The following is a 24338-nucleotide window of genomic DNA, read 5'->3' as shown; positions in this document are numbered from 1 at the left end:
ATTATCATTAGACAAGAGTTGCTTTTTCACCTTTTACACAAGAAGGTATATTATCCTTTCTTGAACAAAATGCCCAGATTACCAAGGAAACCATCTTTGGGGGAAGTGTTTAATAGGCATATTTTATTTAAATAAATCCTCCAGTAGGAAATGGGAGAATTCACTGCCTTTACTTAGAAGGAGGCTGTGTAAGTAGTTACCTGTCACATTTCTCTGTGCAGCTCACCAACGTTTCCTTATTGGAAACATCAATTTTTCCACATCACAGTTCCCAAAATGACTGTAAAGTCTCAAAATTCTGTATCTCATTTGGCTTCTATCTTGATCGCACCCAGGCTTTATTAATGGTTCACTTCATGTCATCATCTCCATCTTCGTAAATTTTCTTTAGAACATGCATTAGTCTCTCACTAGGATCTGTTTCATTGTCATAGGAGGGCTTTTCTTTCTCTTGGCATTTTCAACCTGAGTTGGGTAATTCCGCGGTGTGTTTTCTGCTTTCTTTCTATATAAGGTGAGAACTGTATCTGACTTCTTTTCAAATTGCCTTCCACAGAGCTGGGTTTCAAGAGATGGTTCACAATCATGGAGTAACTCTTCTCATTTATATTCTTTACCAAAAAGATCAAATGACCCTTTTGTGAAATGCACCTGTACAGAGAGGAGCTGATGAACTGCAGCTGTTTGTGAAAATCTGTATTACCTTATCTGACAGATCCCATCCCTAACTATTGATTTTTACGGTATATCCTGTTCTGATGGGAGCAAACACAGCAGATTTTGTCAAGAAGTTCTGCTTCTTTCTGTGATTTCTGCTGCATCATGTTCTTAATTTCTGTCTCAATCTTGGAGTTTTCAGCTAGCCTTTTCGAGTGGTCTTTTCCAGCAGCACCTTCACCTCTTCTAGATTCTGTAGCTTCCAACCACGCTCTGCAGTAGAGTGACCCTCGGACCCTCGGTTTCTGCGGTCGGCATTGATTTAAAGAAGCTTCCTGTCCTCAGGCTAGCATAGCAGAGCAAATGAGGCCTGTACCAAAGCTGAAGTCATGGTAGGGCTGGGTCAGGCAAGGCCCCAGCCAAGAACAGGAAGCCACGCACCTAGCACACTCACCGGGGCAAAGACCCACCTGCTCCACTGCAGCACCTCAAGCCTTTGTGAACACCCACCAGGCACAAGGCCTGGCCCATCTCCACCTCTGCTATATAGATTTCTTAAGAGAAAGTCGTTTATATTTGTGCAGATATTTGCTCCTTCTGATAGCTTTCTTTCCTTCCTGAATATTTGAGCTTCTCTCTGGTAAGTTCTTCCTTCAGCATGAAGAATGTCCTTTCCTTTAGCATTTCTGGCAGCACAGATCTGCAAATTCTCTTAGTTTTCTTTTACCTGATAATGTGGTTATCTTCATTCTTGAAGGATGTTTCCAGTGGATATAGATTTCTGCGGTGACCTTTCTTCTTTGCATGTGAAAGACCTTTTGTGCTGTCTTCTGATGAGAGGTCAGCAGTCATTCAAATCATTGCTCCTGTTCCCTCTAGCTGCTTTCAAGATTTTTGTCTTTAAGTTTGGTCATCAGGAGTTTGACTAGGAGGCAACCAGTGGAGTTTTCTTTGTGTTACCCCGTCGCTTATTCACTGAGTTGCTTATATCTGTAAATTTATGTCTCACATTTTTAGCCATTATTTCTTTAAATATTTTCTCTGCCCCATACTTACTCATCTCCTAGGAGGCCAATCGCAGTTTTCTTTTTCTTTTCTTTTCTTTTTTTTTTTTTTTTTTTTAAAGATTTATCTATTCATGAGAGAAAGAGAGAGAGAGGCAGAGACACAGGCAGAGGGAGAAGCAGGCTCCCCGTGGGAACCCGATGTGGGACTCGATCCTGGATCCTGGGATCACTCTGAGCCAAAGGCAGACACTCAACCGCTGAGCTACCCAGGCTACCCAATCACACAGATGTTAAACCTTGAATTCCCACCCCATCTCCAGTGTTTAGTGTTTTGGATTGGATCATTTCTATCTGTTTACCTTCAAGTTCCCTGACTCCTCAGTCATCTCCAGTCTGCTACTAAGCCCATCTACTGAAGCCTTTTAATTTCAGATTGAGATAGTAGAAAATACACATATTGGTTCATGCCCCCAGTTCCTGATACAGAGCTCTTGAAACCCTTGTAAATTCCTAAGTGGTAACAGTACTAGGAACAGTAGTACTAGGAACACCTTATGTTCTACTGGAGTGACTCTGGGGTTGAGGGGCAGAGGGGTGGTTCCTGGATTGGGGCTGGTTACCAGAAAGACCCAACCATGATTAGAAACTTGAAATTTTCAGCCCCTTCTCCTCATTCTCCAGAGAGGGGAGGAGGCTGGAAATGGAATTTATGATTGATCATGCCTCTGTGAGGAAGCCTCCATTAAACCTCAAAAGTGCAGGATTTGAGGAGCTTCCAGGTTGGTGAACACATGCACACTGGAAGGGTTATGCACTCTAACTCATGGGGACAGATGCTCCTACGCTCAGGACCCTCCCAGACCTCATCCCATATATTTCTTTGCCTGGTCATTCGTCTGTATCATTGCTTTAACCAACTGGTCCTGTTTCCCCCGAGCTCTGTGAGCTGCTCCTGGAAATTAATAAAACCTGAGGGGTAATGGGAACCTCGGATTTATAGCAGATGGGTCAGAAGCACAGGTGATAACCTGGACTTGTAACTGGCACCTGAAGGCCGGGGGTGGGGGGGGGTGGGGTAGGTCTTGAGAGACCTTTACCTGTGGGATCTGACGCGATCTCCAGGCAGATTGTGTTAATTTAAATTGTAGGACACCCAGCTGGGGTCTCAGGATTGCTTGCCATGGCAAAAAACCCCACACATCTGGTGACCAGAAGTGTGTTTAGTGTGGTGGTCACATGAGAGTACAGGAGGCATACAGAGGAGGGAGAACTGTCCACATCCCACCCCGAATACATAGGCATTAGATTTTTCAGTTCTAAAATTGCCATTCAATTCTTTAAAAAGAATTTTTACTACTCTGCTGAGATTTGCTTTTTATTCAAAATAAGAATTTAGGATGCCTGGGTGGCTCAGTGGTTTAGCGTCTGCCTTTGGCCCAGGGCGTGATCCCGGGGTCCTGGGATTGAGTCCCATATGAGGCTCCCCACAGGGAGCCTGTTTCTCCCTCTGCTCCTCTCTGTCTCTCTCATGAATAAGATCTTTAAAAAAAAGAAAAGAATTTGGTGGGGGGAGCACCTGCGTGGCTCAGTTAAACGTCTGCCTTTGGCTCAGGTCATGATCCCAGTGTCCCAGAATGGGACACAGTGGGTCCTCTGCTTCTCCCCCTGCCCCTCCCCATCCTGTGCTCTGTCACTCTCTAATAAAAATCTTAATTTTTTTTTATACTCTTGAACACAATTTTATTAGCTTTAATTAAACACTCTTTGGAGATTCTTTTGGTTTCCTTTGCTTGTCTTTTGAGAACAAGCCATGTCTTTCTCTTTATTTGTATATTGGGTAATTTTGGATTATATCCTAAATGTTGTAACTGATATGTAATTTATGTGTTGTAGAAACTGAATTGTTCTTTTCCTCTGAAAATATTAAAAAAAATTAAATTGGCAGTTTAACCTGGCTGCACTCAACTGCAAAGTGTCTCCTCTGCAGTGGGAAGTAGCTTAAATTTTTTAAAAGATTTTACTGGACATGGAGCACAAGCTCCTGACCTGGGCCAAAGGCAGACACTTAACCAGCTGAGCCACCCAGGTGCCCCAGGAAGTAGCTTAAGTTAGTTCAGTTATTTTTGCCTTAGCTGTGCATGAACAGTTCAGAGGTCAGCTAGAGAGTTGGGCAGAATTTATTTTATTTTTTGTTGGGCAGAATTTATATACAGAATTTGGGAAATCCTCTCTTTGGCTCTTTTCGGTTTTTTCCCTCTTCATGCTCAGACACCATGGCTGCTCCAAACCCTGTACTCAATCTTCTAGCCAGTAAGCCGAGAAAGATTTCCACTGGAGGTTTTATGGTGCTGATGGAGACCTGACCTCAGGCCCAAAGTGGTGACACAGAAACAAAATCAGGAAACTCCCCTCATGTGGTGCCTTCCTTCCAGTTGACAACTCCCGTTCAGTTTTTGCCTGCTTCCAGTAGCTGGTTTTTAAAGACTTTTCTCCCAGAGCTTATATTTTTTATTTGTGAAAGAGTTGGTTCAACTGGAGCTCTTTGACCCAGCCAGAAACCTAAAGTTATTTGGTTTCTCCCACATTATAAAATGAAATTTTCAAACATACACACCAAAGGTAAAATAATTTTAAAGTGGTGGCCTGGAGTGTACAGTTAAAATTTCCTATACTTTACTATAACTCTATCCAATGATACACCTTATTTCCATGCAATTCAGAATAAACCACAGCCGTTACTGCTTCTCCCTAAACTTACTTCGGTCGTATGTATAATTAACTAGAATTCAACAATTTAGTTTTCTTCTTTTAATGTAAAATTTACACACAATGAGTGGGTAGCTGGACTGTGCATTCTTTGAATTTTAAAAAATAAACTTAGAGCTATAATTTACAAGAAAAGTTAACCAATTTGGTGTATCAACTCAAGGGGTTTTGTAATCGTGATAGAAACATTCTATTGCCCCCAAAATTCCCGCATGCAGCCAATCCCCTCTCCTCACTCCTGAACTTATTTTTAAGGCCACCCAATTCTACACTTTGAGCGGGGGCCAGGGTGCCACTCCATGAATAGGAATTAAGAGACCAGGGAGAGAAGCCGTCCACTGCCAAGTGTGACCCAGCAGAGAAGAGAATAATGGCGAAGAGCAGCCAGGGCTCAGGCTGGGCTCTTCAGAAGTGTTCAGGCTGTCGGCAGAAAGGTGTTGAGTGGCTCAATGAGACCACTCTCCTACCTAAAGGCAGATTTTGCCCATCTCAGCACAATTACAGATGCTCATCTCTTGAGCCTGTTCTGGTAGCAGAGGAGTTCAGGAGGCAGGAGCTTGCTCATGTGATCTTCAAGAATGCAACCTTAGGCAGGTTCCCATACCTCCTGCAGCCTGTTTTTTTTTTTTTTTTTCCATTTGTAAAATGGATTTCCTCCAGGGATGAAGTGTCAACTCACCCTTTGGGGTCACATTAGCAAGGATTCCTCAGTCTCACCCAACAGGCAGCAGGCAATGTGGATCTGGTACTTAGAGGACTGGAGGTCTGCACGTCAGTTCTATGGAGTTCTTTAGAATGTCTGAGAGACGGTCCAGGGAGGCAGATTTCCTTGTAAACGGAGTCCCCTGCTGCTGCCAGGGCTCAAATCTACCTATCTTCCAGAAGTAACTTGTTTCTAGTCAATTAGAAGCAATATTTATAGAAAAATGCTAAATTTTCCAAAGGTGTGGGCTTGATTTTCTGCATTTGAATTACCATCCTGAGTGCCCCAGAGGGGGACTGCCAATCCCAAGCACTTTTGAGAATGAGAGTCATTACAACTTAGATTTATGGAATTCTTGCCAATGTTTAAAAGCACCCTTTCATTTTATTCCTAGAACAATTGTATGAGGCAGGAAGGATAGGTATTAGGCCCCACTTAACAAATGAGAAAATGAAGACTTAAAGGCATCACATGACTTGCCTAAGGTCTCATGGTGGGGATGGCACAGCTAGGATCAGACAATTCTGAGTCCTGAGTGGCTTGGAGCTGAGTCACGGTTCAGCCTTGTCAACCTCAAGCCCTTATCCACAGAACTGTCTCCACTCAGTGAGGTAGAACTAGCAAACCGGGGAAAGAATACATTTTATGTTGTTACCCCAAAGGCACTCATAAATGTGTAAATTGAAAAAATTACTTCACTTGGTGCTACAGATATTTTCAGATTTTCTACTAGATTTCATTGAAAACTGCTGGCCCTGACTCCCTAAATTGATTTCATGATTCATTAAAATGTTGACCGGCAGTTTTTAGAAAACTCAGGTTACAAGGATTTATTTATGCAAATTTATGAGAAACTTGGACTTAAAATTTTTCCTTCTTGGTTAACTTTTGCTTTTAAATAAAATCTGCACACTTGCACACACTATTGAAGGATGAGGCATTAAAAGGTTCTCCTGGCACGCACGCTATTGGTGCCTCACCTAGAGAGACTTCCTGCTCTGGAGTGCCCATCAGGCATTTCCCACTGGTCTTTGGTGAGCTCCACAACTGCACCCCTCGCCGGGGGCAGTCCCTTAACCTGGCATGCTTGCACCAGGGATGGACATGTGACTCAACCTGGCCCATCCAGTGTATCTGGGCACTTTTGCTGTAACTATTGGGAAAAAAAATTTTTTTTGTTTTAAATAACTACCTGGAAATAATGTGGGATCCTGGGATGAGAAAGGGTGTGGGGGTATTTCAGCCTCCAGGTGGAGAAAGCTTGCTTGAGAATGATCTCCATATTCCTGAAAGCAGATATTCCAGATCTGGAGAGAGGCTGTTACATTACAATTATCTGGCTCCAGCATTTGCTAGACTCCGTTAAAGTCTTTTGGTGTTTAAGCCTAATTAATCTGGCTTCTGTAGCTATAAAAGCATCCTAATGCATTCTTTCATAAAAATATTGATAAAGTACAGAATAACAAATATTTAGGGGCCTTTAAACTTTAGTAATGTCAATTATCTGAAAACAAAATCTGCATTCAGCTACCATGTTAATTTCTAAAGCACCTGTGAGCAAAGAGCTACCGAGGGCATGCGCAGTGGCATCAACTGTGCCCTTGGAGCCGGAAAGGAAAACTTGCTAGTTAGGACCTTGAATTTTATTTTACCCTTCCTATCAGATGAGGTATCGTCTGCCCCATGCTGTGATGCATATAATTACATATGGTTGATTATACCTATAATAGATTCCCTATGGCTGCAATTTTCCCCTTGCCTTTCCCTTCTCTTTATGTGTATCAAAGACTCCAGTTCTTATTCAGAGTGGAGTGCTCTGAGAACTTTGCTACACAGGGACCAAGGAACAGTGCCTTAGACTGATTAGGGTTGGTTAGACTAGTTTCAGAGGGCTTCTGGTAGGCCTAAGAGCACAGGAAGCACTTGAGATACAGCAATTCAATTATCCATTGAGATGGACTTGCTGAGAACTCTGAAGTACGGATGTGGCCTTTAGCATTGCGTGGTCTCCGTGTCTGCCTGCTACCCCTCCTTACGTTACTGTTACTGCACGAGGCAATCTTCTTTCATCTCCTGAGCTGCCTCATATCCTCCTCCCCCCAGCATTTTCTATGCTGCCTTCTCTTTTGACACTTGGCATAATCCCTTCTGCAGTTTTAGATAAAGTCTGTGTGGGTGGCCTGGGTGGCTCAGCGCTTTAGCGCTGCCTTCAGCCCAGGGCGTGATCCTGGAGCCCCGGGATTGAGTCCCACATCAGGCTCCCTGCATGGAGCCTGCTTCTCCCTCTGCGTCTCTCATGAATAAATACAAAATAAAATCTTTAGATCAAGTCTGTGGGAACAGCAGGTTTCAGTCAGGGAAGTTAAGAGAACATTCTTAATGTGGTCATGCTTTTAGCTATCCATGCTCTCACTTGAGAGGAACCAGTTTCATGGTCAGGTTCGGGCTTTAATCACCCAGTGACTCAGACCCGCATACAAATGCAGCATTTGGTGGTTGATTTTGTGCATGCATAGCTGGTTTGGGCATACCAAACATGATCTGCTGTTACAGGGGATGAATGTGTACCTGGTTTTGTAGCTACCATTACATATCCTGTATATGAGGCCTGCTGGAGCCTGGGAACATCTGCCACATGTACTGCCTGGGTTCAAATCCCAGTACTGCCCCTTGCCAGCGTGTGACTTCGGACAAATAACCTTCATTTCCCCATTTATAAAGTGGCTAAGAGCACTGGGTTATGATGAAGATTTGGTTAATACACAGACAACACATAAACAGTATCTGGCATACATGAAGTGCTCTGTACTTGCTGGTCAATGTTATTACTCAGGGACCAGTAGAGAGTCTGGGCTCAGAGATGGTCACCTGCCTTCACACTGGGCACTAGTTGTGGGCACTGCTGGCATCTCCCAGGAGCAAATAGCTGCACATTACCCTTAAGACCTGTAAGAGCCACCGAAGACCTGTAACTTACTAGCTGCTAAAAATGCAAGAAGAAATTGTAGTTTTGTTTGTAGTACTTTTTCATCCAGGATATTGCTTGGAAAAGTGGGTTCCTAAACTTGGAAAATTTGTTGGTTTTATAATACGATCTATGCATACATGTAAAGATAGCACATTATCAACAGAATTTTAGATTTAATCCTATACAATATTTAAGCTGTCATTGAGTTCCTGCACTTTTGCAGTCATACTTTGTCATTATAATGAACATCATTCATCTACATTCATCTATCAATACAATTACTGTATTTTATGGATGTAAATAAAGAATGCCTTTCTAACATTTTTCTTTGAGGTATTTGTCAAAAGCAAGGATTTTCAAGGAAGGGTTTGGTTACAGCTCTGATTCTTCAGTTATGAGAAAGTAAAATGTCCTAAGATTTGAATCAAACATCTAGATCATCCAAAAATGGTTTCACCGTGGACTAGTAAGTCATTTACCTAGAGAGTAATTTATGTGGAAAATAGCTGCAACAAAGTGAAATCCAAGATTATTTTCAGCATGCCAAATTAGATGCAGAAACCATATGCACTGGGAGTCACATATTAGTAACTTACTATTAGGAACTGTTTAACTTCTACACAAGAATCCAGGAAACAAAGGTGGGCTCACGGTCACTATGGAACCTTATGGATGTTATTTAACAGAAGGCTGATGTGAGGATTAAATGTAAAGCACTTAAGCATAGGAGCTGGAGATGTAGGAAGAGCTCAGGAAACACTGGCTATTATATTATGTGGAAAAATACAGCCTCCCAAATCAGTGAATTTTAAGGCCGATTTGCATCAACTATAGTTAAAACCAGGCAGCCTTTCCCAGAAGTGTGATAAAAAATAATTTAAGGGTGCCTGGGTGGCCTAGTCATATTAAGTGTCTGACTCTTGGTTTCAGCTCAGGCTGTGATTGTGGTCAGAGATGGAGCCCTGCATCAGGCTCTGTGCTCAGTAGGGAGTCAAGTGCTTAAGTTTCTCTAAAATAAATGAATCAAAGAATTAAAAATCCTCTCTCTCCTTCACCTCACAAAAAGCAGCTGGTGGAAGACCATTCCTCTCTTCATAAGAGAATGTGAGAGATGGAGGGGACATGGAATCTTCCTGCCAAGTGACTTAAGTTGCTATGCGAAGGGACAATTTTCTGCCTTAAAAATCTTTTACATCTCTTAAACGCTCATTCAGAATATTCTGTTGAAATGCATCTTCTAGTATGAAAATCTTGTTTAGACTTCTGGCCATGTGTCCATCTCTGTAAAAGAACGTTAGGTAAGCTTTCTAAAGATCAAGGGAAAACTTATCACAAAAAGGCAGCGGTTCTTTTTGTCCATATGCAGAGACACTCCATCAGCCGTGAAGTCTCCTGTATTAGAAGTTTATGAAGAAGCAGGAAGTTGAATTCTGATGTGGATTTTTTTTAAAAAGAAGATTTGACAGGGAGAGAAAGAACACAAGTAGGGGGAGCCTGGCAGAGGGAGAAGCAGACTTCTTGCTGAGCAGGGAGCCCAACTCAGGCTCCATCCCAGGGCCTGAGCTGAAGGCAGCTGCTTAACTTGAGCCACCCAGGTACCCTTGATGTGGATGTTTGCCCTCAGCAGGTAGTCCTGGACGGTGTTTCCAGATCTAAAAGGGGTGGGGGGAGGATAAAGGGCGGCAGCAGCTACCTGTAGACACAAGGGAGCTGAGTGTTCCTTGAGTCAGGGAGAAATAACATAAACCCCAACCTGAGAATGGGGTTTGAGAATGGAAGCAATTTCCTCAAACATTAACATGAATGTTTGATTTTTTTTTTTTTTTTTTTAAATAGCACTTTGGGTAATTCAGTCCCATTTTTTTTTTTTTTTTAAAGACCAGATTGGGTAGATCTGCTTGCTTTTTGTGTTCCCATGTTGATTATTCTTGGGGCATGGTTTTTTCTTTTTAAAGAATGTTTATTTATTTATTCGAGAGAGAGGCAGAAACACAGGCAGAAAGAGAAGCAGGCTCAATGCAGGGAGCCCAATGTGGGACTTGATCCTGGGACTCCAGGATCATGCCCTGGGGGCCAAGCAGGCACTAAACCGCTGAGACATGCAGACCAGGGTAAGGGGCACAGGAGGCTGCTGTTAGCAGATGAGTCTGGACATCCACTGAGTGCATAACCCTTGAGCATGTCTTCCCCTAACGGTACCTTGATACCCCTTATCCACCCCTTCTATAGAACTTGTCTGCTTCCAGGTAAGTTATCTATTATGGGGGCCTTTTTGGGTCCCCACTGGGTATGGGGGAATGCTAAAGTATGGTCCATGGACCAAGGCTGGTCTGTGAGGAGTACAGAAAATGAGCATTTAAAAGCTGTGACTGTAATCTGTAATCTGACAGTGCTGTAACACCCAAGCCCGATTCTGTAGTCTACATAAGCATCTGTCCACTGCACACTGGGGGGTAAAACTGTCCCTCTCAGATACCACACTGCCTGGGAGCTTGGGCCACCTGGCAGCAAACAGGCCTTGCTTAGATGTTGCCAGACCTGGGTTCAAACACAGTGAGAGCACTTTCTAGAAGCATGACCTTGCACAAGCACTTTACCTTTCTGCATCCAGATTTCCTTCTCAGGAAATGAGGATAATCGTAATGGATCAGCTATAGCAGGGGTCGGAGCAAGCAGCATACAGTTCTCATGCCGGGCAAGCTCTGAGCATCTTCACACATTCACTCACCACTCTGGAGAGACCTCTGCAAGGAGTCTTGCCACCACCCCCATTTTACAGTTGAGGGGACCAAAGCACAGGGAAGTAACACGGTTGAGGTCGCACAGCCCTAAGCAGCAGAGTCGTGAGTCAAACTGGCAGTCTGACTTCGGCTTTGAGCTCCAACCCACTTTGGAGTGATGTGGATAAGATGAGCAATGTGCCCATGTGAGCGGCTCCACCCAGTGACTGCTGTCCATCTGCTGGTGTCCCCCAGATTAGTTGAACCCATTCTGCAGAGCCCAGTCACGGTCACATTGCTGAGACGCTTGCTTGATGCTGCCCTACCCCTGCCCAGGATGGGATCAGCATGCTGGTGAGAATCTGGGGTCTGCTGTCAGGCCTTTGGAGACACAGACTGCCGGGCACCTCCTCTGGGCCAGCCCTGGGCACCACCTTCTCACTGCCTTCCTGGCTCATATGACAGAGGATTTACAGGTTCTGGGGAAGGCAGGGTCAGAAAAGGTGTCAGCCTTAGTTTACCCAGGTTCATTACACAGGGAAGATGAATAATTCAGTGGTTTCTCAAATTTTTAAAGCAGTGTGTATGCGTGCACACACACATACTCAATCCCAGATAATATCCTCTACAGGATCCCAAAATATAGACTAGGTCTGGGACAGGAGGAGGGTGGAAGACCCGCAGCTGCCTTCCCAGACTTCTGACAGGGCCCCTGCCCTGCCAGGTCCTAAGGTGAAAATCACAGGCCTCTGAGGAACAGTCTGAAAAGCTATCTTCAAAAATCTTTCAAAATTAATATCCAAGACTCTTTGAAGTTGTAAGATCAAGAGGCTGGAGACAAACTGGAAATCAGCCTCATGTAGAAAAGTCGACATCATTTTAGGAGAACTTGATTGCTAAGTATGAAGGACATACATACATAAAGTGGAGACACTCATAGCTCTGACCCAAACCAGCTGTGATGTGGGGGACATCCTGAACCTTTGGAGGACTCAAGTTTACTTACTTGTGAACTGAAGGCAGCAAATTAGGTCACTTCTCAGGGTTTCTTCCAAGTAAAATACTTGTGCTTTTCTATGGTTCTGTGAGCTGTCTTTTCTGGAAATTCACAGGGATGAAAGAGACACCCATCCACTTGGAAATGGGTGAGCAACTGGCAAGTGGCCCGGTCCAGTGGGACCCACCTGTAAGTAGAGAGGCAGCCAGCACGGCACCAGGATGAAAAGTCTCATGAGGCTGCAGGACAATGAGAGGCAGTGGGATTGGGTGTGTCTGAAGGGTAGCCACACCGACCCTGCAGTGACAGAGGCTAGGAACACCTGCACACTCAGGGCCAGCAACCCCGAGACATGCTCAGAGGGCTGGGTGAGGAGCAAATGACCATGTTCCTTCTCTGACGAGGTTCAGTTTAAGAGCACCTCTCCTGATGGGGCACATACGCACAATCTTCACTTTGGAAGAGCAGACACCATCGTGAGATTCCACATCACTGTGAGAATGATTTTATGGCTATTATATTCTCTTAACATTATCAAATCGGATAGCTTTCATTCCAAAGCTTAAAAAGGTGAACTAAGAAAATATATTTTTTAGTGACACTGTTAATGACCAAAGTAAAAGGAACATCCAAGTTCACAAGAGTGACCTATGCAGAGTTTTGTTAGGGGTGTAGATAAAACTGTAAGGGTGAACATCCAGTACAAATAAGAATATAATACTTGGGGCACGACGTCTTACACCTAAATTTCAGTGTTTTAAGATTCTCAGGAGGGAACCCACATGTTCCCATGTGTATCTGGTGCTTTGGTATAAGGAATGTTCCAAATCCATGGCCGATCTGGGGGGAAAAAGACAGATAAACCACATTATATAGTACTTATTCAAACAGGATTACAAAAAATTCACTTACCCGATAGGATAAAACCACCCATGTGTTGGGAGTCTACAAATTGTTAACCCCCCACTTATCTAAAGTTTTAGGACATGCGAGCATGCGCATGTGCACAGGGGAGGGAGAGAATGAACCTCAAGCTGCCTCTGCACTGAGCCCAGAGCCCAACATGTGGCTCAATCTCATGATCTGAGATCATGACGCGAGCCAAAACCAAGAGTCAGATGCTGAATTGCACCAGGTGCCTGTTAAAACCTTTTCTGAACCCACTCCAGACATCTGGCCATTTCAAACAGTAGCTATTGACAAAGGTTCACGCTGAGACATGGGCAAGTAAAACATGGAAGCAGGCCAGCAGGAACCAGGCCTTACATCCTGAGTTGCCACTTAAATTTACCACTTTCCCTGCCTCAGCTTCAGTTTTCTTATCTGTACCTGCTCTGTGGCACTGTCAGGAGGGTTGAGATAAAGGCATGTAGTGCCTGAGAGCATCTAGCAGAGAAAGAAACTCATAAAGGGCAGCTATTCTTATCTTCTTTTACAAAGCTGGAGAAACCAACACATGTAACATATGGCACAGTGCTCTCAGCTGGCCACGGTCACATATAACCAAGAGGCCCAGGGTCACATCCATGAAACGCTGTTCCATTCCTTAGGGCTAATAATTGATGAGGCATAAAGGTCTCTGTACAATGACCATAGACCAATGTTGAAGAAAGTGACATGCTTTGGTAGGACACAGAAAGAACTCTGAAGACCTAGGTGGGATCCTGCCCTCATCTGTCTCTGCATTGTAGTGGGGAAGCACTGGGATCTTTGCCTCAGGTTCCTCATCCGTGAAATGGGCATTAGCTACATAAGCAACCTCCAGGGATGACTGTGAAACAAAGGAGAGCACACCTGTGGAAGTTCCTGGCATGTTTTAGATGCTCAATAAACGTACTTTCCCCTCTTTTAACGGGTGTTTCAGAAACTGAAAAAAAAAAAAATCTGAACAAATCACTTTTACCAAGCATCACTACTGCTAGAGTCAAATCAATTCTAAAGAACCATACTAGTATAAGTAGGGTGTAAATACATTGCTAGAGTTGAGAGTCCCCACATAATTGTCCTGATAAGTAGGAGAGTTACAACGACTCTGAAGGGTTGGCAGCTGACAGTAAAGCAGCCACTGAGCAGGTGTGCTGAGAGGTACCATCCTTGGAAGCTGCTGCTCAGCATGGCCAGCCTGCTCTTGGGGGAAGCGGTCTCTGCTTTCTGAACAGAGGCAGATAGTGGCTCAGACAGTGGCCTGGCAAACGACCAGAGGCTCTCCTGACAGTTCATGGTGTTGATTAATGGTAGTGTAAAGCATGCAAATGGCAGCACCCGGCAGGGATGTGCAGGGAAAGAATGCCAAGGATGGCAACAAGTTATCAGAACACTGTTGTCTTTGGCCTTGAGATGGTGTGAAAGCCTGAAACCACATACTTTGTTAAACAAGACTTGAGAGAGTGCCATAATCCTGGGCCTGTGTGACATGCTTGCTTCATAAAAGGTTAAAGGTTTGGCATTGTTGAAGACTCCCCACAGCTATCTGCTGGCCTTAACAAAGCCCTTGCTCTCTTCTCCTGGGAACACCATCTTGTGCAGCTGGACTTCTCCCAGCATTTTCTGTAAACTGCTATGGGGTAGCATGAGCTCTATTTCATCACCAAAGCAGAGGATAACCCTTACCCTTGTTATATAAGTAGCTATTTGATTCTTCACCAAGGCAGGGTTTGTGATGCAAGGCAGGGTTTGTGATGCAGAATGTGATGCAAACTCTGCCAGTAACTTTGAGACCACCATTGCATTTATTCCTCTCCCACACAATTAGCCAACAATGACCAAGTAACTACTCTACTGGCAAATCCCTGGACACTCTGCTCGATAAATGAGCAAATATCTATACCTATGCCCTGATCATTTGCCATGCTGGCTCAAAGGTTCACACTACCTTGGGAGACAGACACAAAAAGGTTAACAGGAAGGTGAGAAGAGGTGGTTGTGACTCTGTAGTCTTTACCAGAAATCAACCACTCCTTGGCTTAGATGAGGCCTGCTTTAAGCAATCCTCATAAATGGTCCCATGAAAGAAAAACTTGCCTCATAAGATAGTCCTGCATACAGATGATGGTTAGATGCCAGGTAGGCTGCTAGACAAAGCTGAGGTCCCTCTCAGTTTATAGTCCAGTGCGGCAGAGAGACGAACTTTACTACATCAGCGTGAGGGCACCCAAATCTGGCTGACATGATGCATTTGGCGCATTTCCCCAGAGTTCACCTCCAGGGAGCTTGTTTCAGTGGGTCTAGGCTGGGGCCTGGCATTACTCATTCTTACCAAGTTCTAACAGTGATCTTGACACAATCAGAGTTTGGGATCAGAGGCTAACTGGGATGAAAAGCTTTTTCCTGAAATACAATGGAAGGACTTAAAACAGGAGTGTGACATGATGAGAGGTACAAGGCAGCAGTGGAGAGGATGCCCAATGGGAGGGGACCAAACCAAGGAGATGATAAGCAGTGCACTAGGTGAGACGGTGAAGCAACAGTAAGGCCACAGCCAGAAGCCTGGGGATGTTTTATCTCTGTGTATTTCCTGTCTGTCCCTGTGGTCAATTGAATGTGTGCATCCTGCATTTCTAACTCTACAACTGAGCTGTCTGTGGGGAGGTGATACAGTGTGACCGTAAAGGGGACATGGACAGGGCAGACAAGGCTGCCCATGGGGCCCTGACCAAGTTGACCTGAGTGCTTACCTTCCTAAGTTTGCAAAGTAGGGGCTAGATCAGTACCAGTATTGTGGGGGTAGTGAGGACTCAATAATCAATAAATTCATGTTAAGTGCTCATAGGAGGTCCTGGCATGTAGTAAGTACTTAATGAGTGCTAGCTACTGTAATATTATAATTAGCACCACCATCAACCACAGCAGGTGAGGACTGTCATCATCCTATATGCCGTGTAGCTCCTCAGGTTTTTTTAACAGCCAAACCCAAGTACAATATCCTGTTCTACATAGCCAGGAAATAAGCTCTTTCCTCTAATCCTCTAAGAAGTGACCCTTGCGTTAAAGAGTTAGGACTCTACCCCCTTGTCCAAACACCCACCCACACACACACTTCTCCGCTGTCTTCAGGGGAACTTAATATCTTACCTATAGAAGCCACTGTCCGTCACCTAAGCAATCACCTTTAATTCTTTCCTTGTCTCAGGCACAGAGTGTGTATGTTTGCGTGTGCTCTGTGGTTTGATCCCAAAGAGAGGAGTTTTTTTTTTTTTTTTTTTTTTTAAGATTTTATTTATTTATTCACAGCAGACACACAGGCAGATGGAGAAGCAGGCTCATGCAGGGAGCCCGACATGGGACACGATCCTGGGTCTCCAGGATCAGGCCCTGGGCTGAAGGCGGCGATAAACTGCTGAGCCACCTGGGCTGCCCCAGAGATGAGGTTTCTGATGCCACTTTACTTTAGCCTACTCTTAAATCAACAAATGTATGAAAGACTTGCCAGCTTGCAATACAAAGGAAAGCTCCAAAATATTTTACACTGGGTTACCGACCTAACAGAGATGCAATCTTTGGTAATTATGATACTAGTGTTATCTGAAACCCATTAACATTCTTTTCTGTGAAGATCTCCCATATTAATGTGTGACTAAAAAAAAGCACAAGAGAACCACCTATCCAGTGGGAGGAAGAATAATTTAAATTGTTAAAAACCAAGTACTGACTTCAATACAATCTGATAAAATTACTTTTTTACTTTGATAATTCTAGATTTCCTATAAGTTTCTCTTTACAAAGTAATTTTAAAAGCTAAGCTGGAAGTATGGTGTCAGGCTTCTATTTGTATTATGAAACAAAACCGGATTTTATTAAAGGTGACTGATCAAAATGTCTAGAAACCTTTTGTTTTTCCATAAAAAAACTCCCCTCATTTCTAAAGATCTTTCAAAAATAGGTCCTTGAAAATTAAGCATTATCAATAATGATTTTAAGTGGGGCACCTGAGTGGCTCAGTGGATGGCTCAGGGCATGATCCTGGGGTCCTGGGATTGAGTCCCACATCTGGCTCCCTGCAGGGAGCCGGTCTCTCTCTGGTCTCTCATGAATAAATAAATAAAATCTTAAAAAAAATAATGATTTTAAGTGACCTCTTTTGCATTTTCTTTGGATTAGAAAATTGAATCAGCTTCCTGTTTCCCTTACAAAACTGCTTTATGAATCTGGTCTCTACTATTTAGCAATAATTCTGAAAGGTCTGGGCTGAAGTTTCTTCCTATACTATCTAAATTCAAGGAATTATTTCAAATGAATCAAGCAGTAGGGGGGATGGTTAAACTATCTGGGAACCAATGGTTTAAAGCACTTAGAGGATTATATACACTATATACATGCTAACTCTACATCACGCATCTCATGTGCCAAGCAGGTTTTAATGACCTCTCCTACTGAGCAATTACATATACAGCTAATTAGCTTAGTTCTAGACACTTAAAACTTAAATTCTAAAATAATTTAAACCTGCAAAAGATATACACAACTTGGCAGATATCACCCTAACCGATTGATCAATATTGACTTTATCAGTAATCAGGCAGATGGTTATGTAACTCCTTACAGGATGCACCAAGAAAAACATCTCTTCTGTGGTCTTGGCAAAAGTGCCTAACTTATGAAGAAACAGTGGACAAACCACTCATACAACATCCCTCACCATCTATAAGATAATCGGCCTGAAATCTTGCAGAACTGTTTCAAATTAAAGAGACTGATAAACGTGACATGTAACCTGAAACTTTCCTTTCACCATAAAGGACATTATTGGGGTACAGATGAAATCTGAATAAATTCTGTAGGTGATAGTATTGAATCAATGTTAATTCCTGATTTTGGTAACTGCACTCTGGCTATGTAAGAGAACATTTTAAAGAAATTTATGTTTAAGGGCCCCTAGGTGGTTGAGCATCTGCCTTTGGCTCAGGTCGTGATCCTGGGTCCAGGGATTGAGTCCCACATCTGGCTCCTCATGGGGAGCCTGCTTCTCCCTCTGCCTGTGTCTCTGCCTCTCTGTGTCTCTCATGAATAAATAAATAAAATCTTAAAAAAAAAAGAAAAATACATGTTGAAGTATTCAGAGATTACCAACATTGTTTACAGCTTTCAAATGAATCAGAAAAAAGTTAACATGATAAAGAAGGATTATGTAAATATTATAAAATACGCATATTTGGGGGAACTTGGGGAACGGAATATGGGAATTCTTTGTTCTTAGAACTTTTTTCTAAATCTGAAAATGCATCAACAAATTAAAAAAAAATACAATTGGCTTTGAACAACATGGGTTTGAACTGCATAGGTCCACTTACACATGGATTTTTCCCCCCAATATACATACAATACTTAAATGTGTTTTCTCTTCCTCATAATTTTTTTTAAAGATTTTATTTATTCATGAGTGACACAGAGAGAGGGGCAAAGACATAGGTAGAGGGAGAAGCAGGCTCCACGCAGGGAGCCCGATGTGGGACTCGATCCCAGGACTCTAGGACCACGCCCTGGGCTGAAGGCAGGTGCTAAACCGCTGAGCCACCCAGGCGTCCCTCTTCCTCATAATTTCTTAACATTTTCTTTTCTCTAGCTTACTTTATCATAGGAATATACTGTTTAATATATATAATATACAAAATATGTGCTGTTATTAGTAAGGCTCCTGGTCAACAAGGCTATTAGTAGTTAAGGTTTTGGGAAGTAGAAAATTGTATGTGGATTTTCAGCTGCACTGGGGGGTCAGTGTCCCTAACCCCCACATTGTGCAAGGGCCATCTGTATACATATACCATGCATATTAAAAAAAAAAAAAAAAAAGGAAAAAAAACCCCAGCTCACTTAATAGAACAAAGCTAAAGCCTCTGAACCTCTGTATTTTAAATTATTCTTAAATCTGACATATAGCTTATTCTTTTAGTCCAAATTAGATAGGCTTTACTTGGGATGCCTGGGTGGCTCAGAGGTTGAGCATCTGCCTTTGGCTCAGGGTGTGATTCTGTGATTCAGGATCACGTCCCACATCGAACTACCTGCATGGAGCCTGCTTTTCCCTCTGCCTGTGTCTCTGCCTCTCTCTCTCTCATGAATAAATACATAAAATCTCTCTCTCTATATATAAAAGGCTTAATCTTACCTTGTTTTATCTGCTTAATAGTGTTTGGATAAAACAAAGAATATATGCTAAAAAGGGAGTATGAGGCAGATGCCTCTGGCATATACTAGCTCAGGAGTGATCACATACTGGTCTATTTTATTCTTTTCAGGCTCAGGGTCACACAGCAAGTGGGATATATGGAAATAAGATTTAAAATGTTGGTGATTTTGAGGGCTTTTTCCCCCCTTCACATCAGACAGGTGATGCACCGAGGTCACAAACATGGTTTGAGGGAGGCACATGTCACACAATGGTATGAACACCACCCAATGATTATGCTTATGGACTATATAAAAAGATCTAAAAGATTTTTTTAAAGTCACAACTCCTATTAGTCAAATGAGTTTGGTTAAGTTTAACTTTTCAGGAGAAGGGTAAACTCCATAGGGCCAGGGATTTGTGTTTGTCTTGTTCAAAGACATATTCTAAGTACCTAGACGGTGTGTGCACACAGGTTCTCAGTAATATACCTGTGGAGAGAACAGATAAACAGCAAGTACTGTGTAAAGCAAGCTATACCTGCAGCTGTGTCTTTATTTTGGTTTATTATTTGATCAATTTCTTGGTTTCAGGATGTCTGCTGGTATCTTTATTTTTTTAAGAATTTATTTATTGGACAGAGAGTGTGCGTGAGAGAGCACAGGCAGAGGGAGGAGCAGAGGGAGAGGGAGAAGCAGGCTTCCCGCTGAGCAGGGAGCCCTATATGGGGCTCCCTCCCAGGACCCTGGGATCATGACCTGAGTGGAAGGCAGATGCTCAACCGACTGAGCCAACCAGATGCCCCTCTGCTGGTACCTTGTAATAAACTAATTTGTTCACAGCAGTGTATTTCTTTGCTAAGCTTTCTAGTTAGTCCTCAGATTTTTTTTAAAAAAAAGGCTGAATAAAAAAAAAATTAAAAAGGCTGAATAAGATCTTATACATGTTACAGTGGTTTGAAAATCATTTTCAAAGTACTTTTGGAATGTTCTTAACCACTCAATTCTCCAAATTTTAATAAGATGCCGCCTTCTTGTCCATAGGATTCCCCTGAATTCTGGCTATATATGAAGTAGTGATATCTGAGTGACTGGCATTCTGTATGTCACTGAAGCAGTGTGGAAGGTAAAATCATACTAATAAAAAATAAAATGCGGGCAGCCCCGGTGGCGCAGCTGTTTAGCGCCGCCTGCAGCCCAGGGCGTGATCCTGGAGACCAGGGATCAAGTCCCACGTCAGGCTCTCTGTGTGGTGCCTGCTTCTCCCTCTGCCTGTGTCTCTGCCTCTCTCTCTCTCTCCATCTCTACGAATAAATAAAATAAAATCTTTAAAAAAATAAAAAAAATAAAATGCTCCACTAAGTATCTTTTCAAAGGAAATGTATAAACCCAGAAAACTCCGCTAAATAATGGAAAACATTCTGCTCGCTGGCCAAGTAAAAGATTCATCATTACAACAGTCTAAGATAGTACCCACCTGGAAACTTTTAAATTCTTGGGAATGCATTTTCTATCAGAACCGAAGGAGTCTTGGGATACTTTTAAGGCTTCTCCATCATCATCATCATCATCATCATCATCTTTTTTTTTTTTTTAAGATTTATTTATTTATTCATGAGAGACAGAGACAGAGAGAGGCAGAGACACAGGCAGAGGGAGAAGCAGGCTCCATGTAGAGAGCCTGATGGGGGACTCAATCCCAGCATTCCAGGATCACTCTCTGAGCCAAAGGTAGAAGCTCAACCGCTGAGCAACTCTGGTGTTTCTCCTTCCATTTTCTTTCATTCTTGCTTTCAAAGTCCTTTGGAGATTAGGATTAAGTGGAGGTGTAATTCTAGCCAAGGTTCTGGGATGAAGGTGGAAAGTACATAGCCCAAGGCCAGACCACAGGAAGTCAATTCATTCAGTCAGCCAGTCTGTCAGCAGTCAGTCTGTCCCCACCTCTAAGCTTATTCAGAACTCAGGTGGGGGTGGGGGGGGTGGGGGGGGGGGAAGGAACACAAAACAACAGAAGAAAAAACAAAGGTACGGTATAAAGCTGGGAGGCAGAAGGAGAGGTTTTCACGGTCAGGTCCTGTGACACTGGGAGGATTCAGGGACTGTCATACATAGGATTTAGGCTCTTTTCATCATCAGTTCAGCAAGGGGAAGGGGAGAAATGAATACAGATCCATTATTATATGCCAGGAACTGATCTGGATATTCTAAATAATAGAAACACCAGCTTACTCTGCACTGGATACTGTATTAGGTGCTAATACAGACAGCATCCAGGTCACTCTTCTTCATAAACTCTATGAAGTAGGTGCTCTTTTTCCCCCCATTTTACAGAGAGAAACATTAAGGTTAGAGAAAGAAAATAACTGCCCAAGGTCACTTAATAAGTTGCGAGGATGGTGCAAGCACACAGCCTGGTTCTAAAACACTATTTTTCATTTGTGTGGGGGTGGGGAGGGACACAGATTCTCTGAAATTCTGACAAAACCTGTATAATCTTGCTAGTGAAAAATGAAGATGCATAAATACACAAAAAATTTAGAGGACTCAAACGTACACAGCTTAGCAAGAAGGGGAAAAAAATGCCTTCTGAAACTTGCTATCAACACAACTCATTACGGCCAAAGGCACCTGTTAGACAGCAGGAGACACATCTAACAAAGTTAACACAATCTAAGAAACAGATCCATTGGAAGGGGAAGGTTTGGTTTACCATGAAAGCCAGAAAGGGCAAGTGAGGATGGGGAAGTAACTAGAACCCATGTAGCACTGTCCAGGAAAGAAAGGGACCCAGTGGGCAAAGCGGACTCTGACAGGGAATCAGAGATTTTGGAATATTAATGGTGTGACATCATTAAAACTTTCTAAACAAAAACCACACTTTCCCTTTTCCCTGTTCAGATTCAGAACTTACTCAAAAACCAATGACTATAATCTGGCTGTGTAGGCATCTACCTTCCAGGGGAAAATATGCTGGTTATAATAGAACCTTTTGCCAATTTTTTTTTAAAAGATTTTATTTATTTATTCATGACAGAGAGAGAGGCAGAGACACAGGCAGAGGGAGAAGCACGCTCCATGCAGGGAACCTGACGTGGGACTCGATCCTGGGTCTCCAGGATCACACCCTGGGTCAAAGGCGGTGCTAAACCGCTGAGCCAACCGGGCTCCCCCTTTTGCCAATTTTAAATTAATAAGCATGTCCTGATTATACTTCTGCTCCTGTGAGAGTCTGGTAGGTGTGAGTTGCTTTAGAGACAGACATCCTAGGGGTAAGAAAAGTGGTACTGCAGCCTGTGTCGCTGGGTCAGACTTGGGATGGCGCTGGTGCCACCCATGCCAGCCAGCTCTCCTCCATAAACACCAGGAACCTGAACCAATATTCCAATGACTTTCTATTATGAAACACTATCTAGAGGAGCCTGGGAATCTCCCTTTTAAGAGGATGGAAGGTTTTGCGAAGTCAAAATTATCTTCATCAAAGTACTAAGCCATTATTTGTCATTTTCACTTCTTGAGAGTATAACAGGCTTTGTGATGTATACTGCAACAGAGCAGCTATGAGAATTTAGTGGTCTTTCATAGTAAAGAGGCCAGCAAAACTAAATAATGCCACCTTCCTCACTTTTTTTTCTTTTTGAAATAGTAAATTAAAAAATATATATATATATATGCCTATTACTATTATTTAAAAAACTAATATAAAAGATTCATGGTTTTGATTTCTAATATAGTAAATCTCAAAGATACAAAAACCCGCGTAAGTCAAAGCTCCTTGTGATCCTTAATAATAAGGGTGCCGAGGGGTTTCCTGGACCAACCAGTTTGAGAACTACAGCTCTAGGGCCCCAGACAGGGCAGCCAAGGGGCTTCTTGCAAGCCTGTTTCCAAAGTGTTCCATGAGCCATCCTCCCACTGAGAGACCAACGGCTTCTTTTGAGCAGTTTCTGTTTTGGTACCAAACACGATTTCCTTTCATGTGTATCCTACCTTTATTTCCATACAGTTCTGGAGGCAGGTCATATGGCACAGGAAAGGCGGCTGCTGGCTCCTTGCTCCCTGAGAAGAATTTCTGTTTTACTTTGAAGCTGTCCAGGCCCTGTGAACACATAGAGGGAATCTCTGATTGCACCCCATTTTCTGAAAAAGATCTCAAGAAGCAATGATATCTTTATGGTACTCATAGCAAAACTGAAGTTATTTCAGAGCTATTTTTCAATGTTTGATAGGTAAGATATTTACACCTGCCTTAAATTAATCTTTCCTAAAAAGAGGAGGTTTGAATTTTAAAAATTAAATTTTAACAAAGTTCACAAAGTTTAATAAAAGAAAACAAAAGAGAAAACAATTGTGGCTCTCATAGCCCATTTCTCCTAACCGCTCTGTACAGTCTGCAAGGAGTGTGTACAAGACACTGTATATAAATAATTCCAATATTGCTATAGTAACAGGCTGCTCACTCTGGTGTAAGAATAAAAGTTGCCTTCATGTATAATGAAAGTGTTCCAATATAATGTGAGAGGAATATAAAAACAAAAACTATTCTAGACTCACCAAAATGGAAGGTTTATTCCAAGAACTCCAGAATAGGGTATTATTTTTAGATCTTAACCAGGGTACAAGGTATTCTGTATCTCGGCTGATGTGGAGAACCACTGCAGCCTTCTAGGACAGGGCCCCTGCAGCAGTGCAGGTGCTTAACATGTGAACCTCACGCTCCCCATGCCTCCACACGCTGATCCTCCTCTTCTGGCTTCCCTGGTGGGTTATCCCAGCACCTTGCTTGCAAATCAGTTTGCCTCTCATCCCTTCTGTCTACCCATCCAAACACATACCCACCCTCTGTCCTAAATACCCGCATGTCAAACAGTGCTCGTGTCCTTGGAACTCTACAAAGAACCAGAACTATAGTGCTTAGTCTTGATGCTCAGAGAAGTGAGCAGGGGAGACTGCTCATGGGCCTTGGATAGGACGTGGTAAGAGCTGGAGTTACGCTGCCCTGGACTTTAGGCAATCTGAATTCTAACACATTGCTCTGGCATTCACGGAGTTGTGAGAATGGCTGGTATTTGCGTTTGTTCATTCAACACATTTCTTGAGTGCCCCTTCTGTGTAGGCATGGTGCCAGGCACTGAGTGCCTAAAGTTAACAAAGATGTCATCATCCCTGTCCTCATGGGTCACATAGTCTAGTGTGTTTATAAATAAGTAAAGTAAATACATACTTGTGAGGACCACTATGAAGAAAAGCAGAAGTACTACAAGAGAGAATAGACCTGTTTTAGACATGGGGGTTGGGGTGGGGGGGGTTTGCCAATAGAAGCCTCCCTGAAAAAGTGATTTTTTTTTTAAAGATTTTATTTATTTATTCATGAGACACACAGAGAGAGAGGCAGAGAGAGAAGCAGGCTCCATGCAAGGAG

At 42.9% G+C, this 24338-nt stretch overlaps 1 protein-coding gene and 2 pseudogenes across 9 annotated transcripts in view; all 3 read right to left on the bottom strand.

Annotated features, from left to right (window-relative positions):
* Positions 1-290: 290 nt before the first annotated feature.
* Positions 291-12167, bottom strand: LOC118355468 (calcyclin-binding protein-like; annotated as a pseudogene).
* A 140-nt stretch (positions 12168-12307) lies between these two features.
* Positions 12308-24338, bottom strand: part of TDP1 (tyrosyl-DNA phosphodiesterase 1) — a 90719-nt gene continuing 78688 nt past the window's right edge. For 8 of the 9 annotated variants that reach the window (XM_025444097.3, XM_025444091.3, XM_025444096.3 and 5 more), the window contains 3 exons: positions 22907-23015; positions 13613-13685; positions 12308-12658 (listed from right to left, as the gene is read on the bottom strand). In XM_025444097.3, the coding sequence (XP_025299882.1) occupies positions 12568-12658; positions 13613-13685; positions 22907-23015 (273 nt within the window). In that variant the 3' untranslated portion in view covers positions 12308-12567. The remainder of the gene's footprint in view (positions 12659-13612; positions 13686-22906; positions 23016-24338) is intronic. The other variant, XM_025444098.3, reaches the window with a different exon arrangement.
* On the bottom strand, positions 19132-19241 carry LOC112658208 (small nucleolar RNA U13; annotated as a pseudogene).

The sequence above is a fragment of the Canis lupus genome, chromosome 8 (genome assembly GCF_003254725.2).
Source record: "Canis lupus dingo isolate Sandy chromosome 8, ASM325472v2, whole genome shotgun sequence".
Classification (NCBI taxonomy): domain Eukaryota; kingdom Metazoa; phylum Chordata; class Mammalia; order Carnivora; family Canidae; genus Canis; species Canis lupus.
The sequence above is the reverse complement of the archived record's forward strand: the minus strand, read 5'-3'. Positions and strand labels throughout refer to the sequence as shown.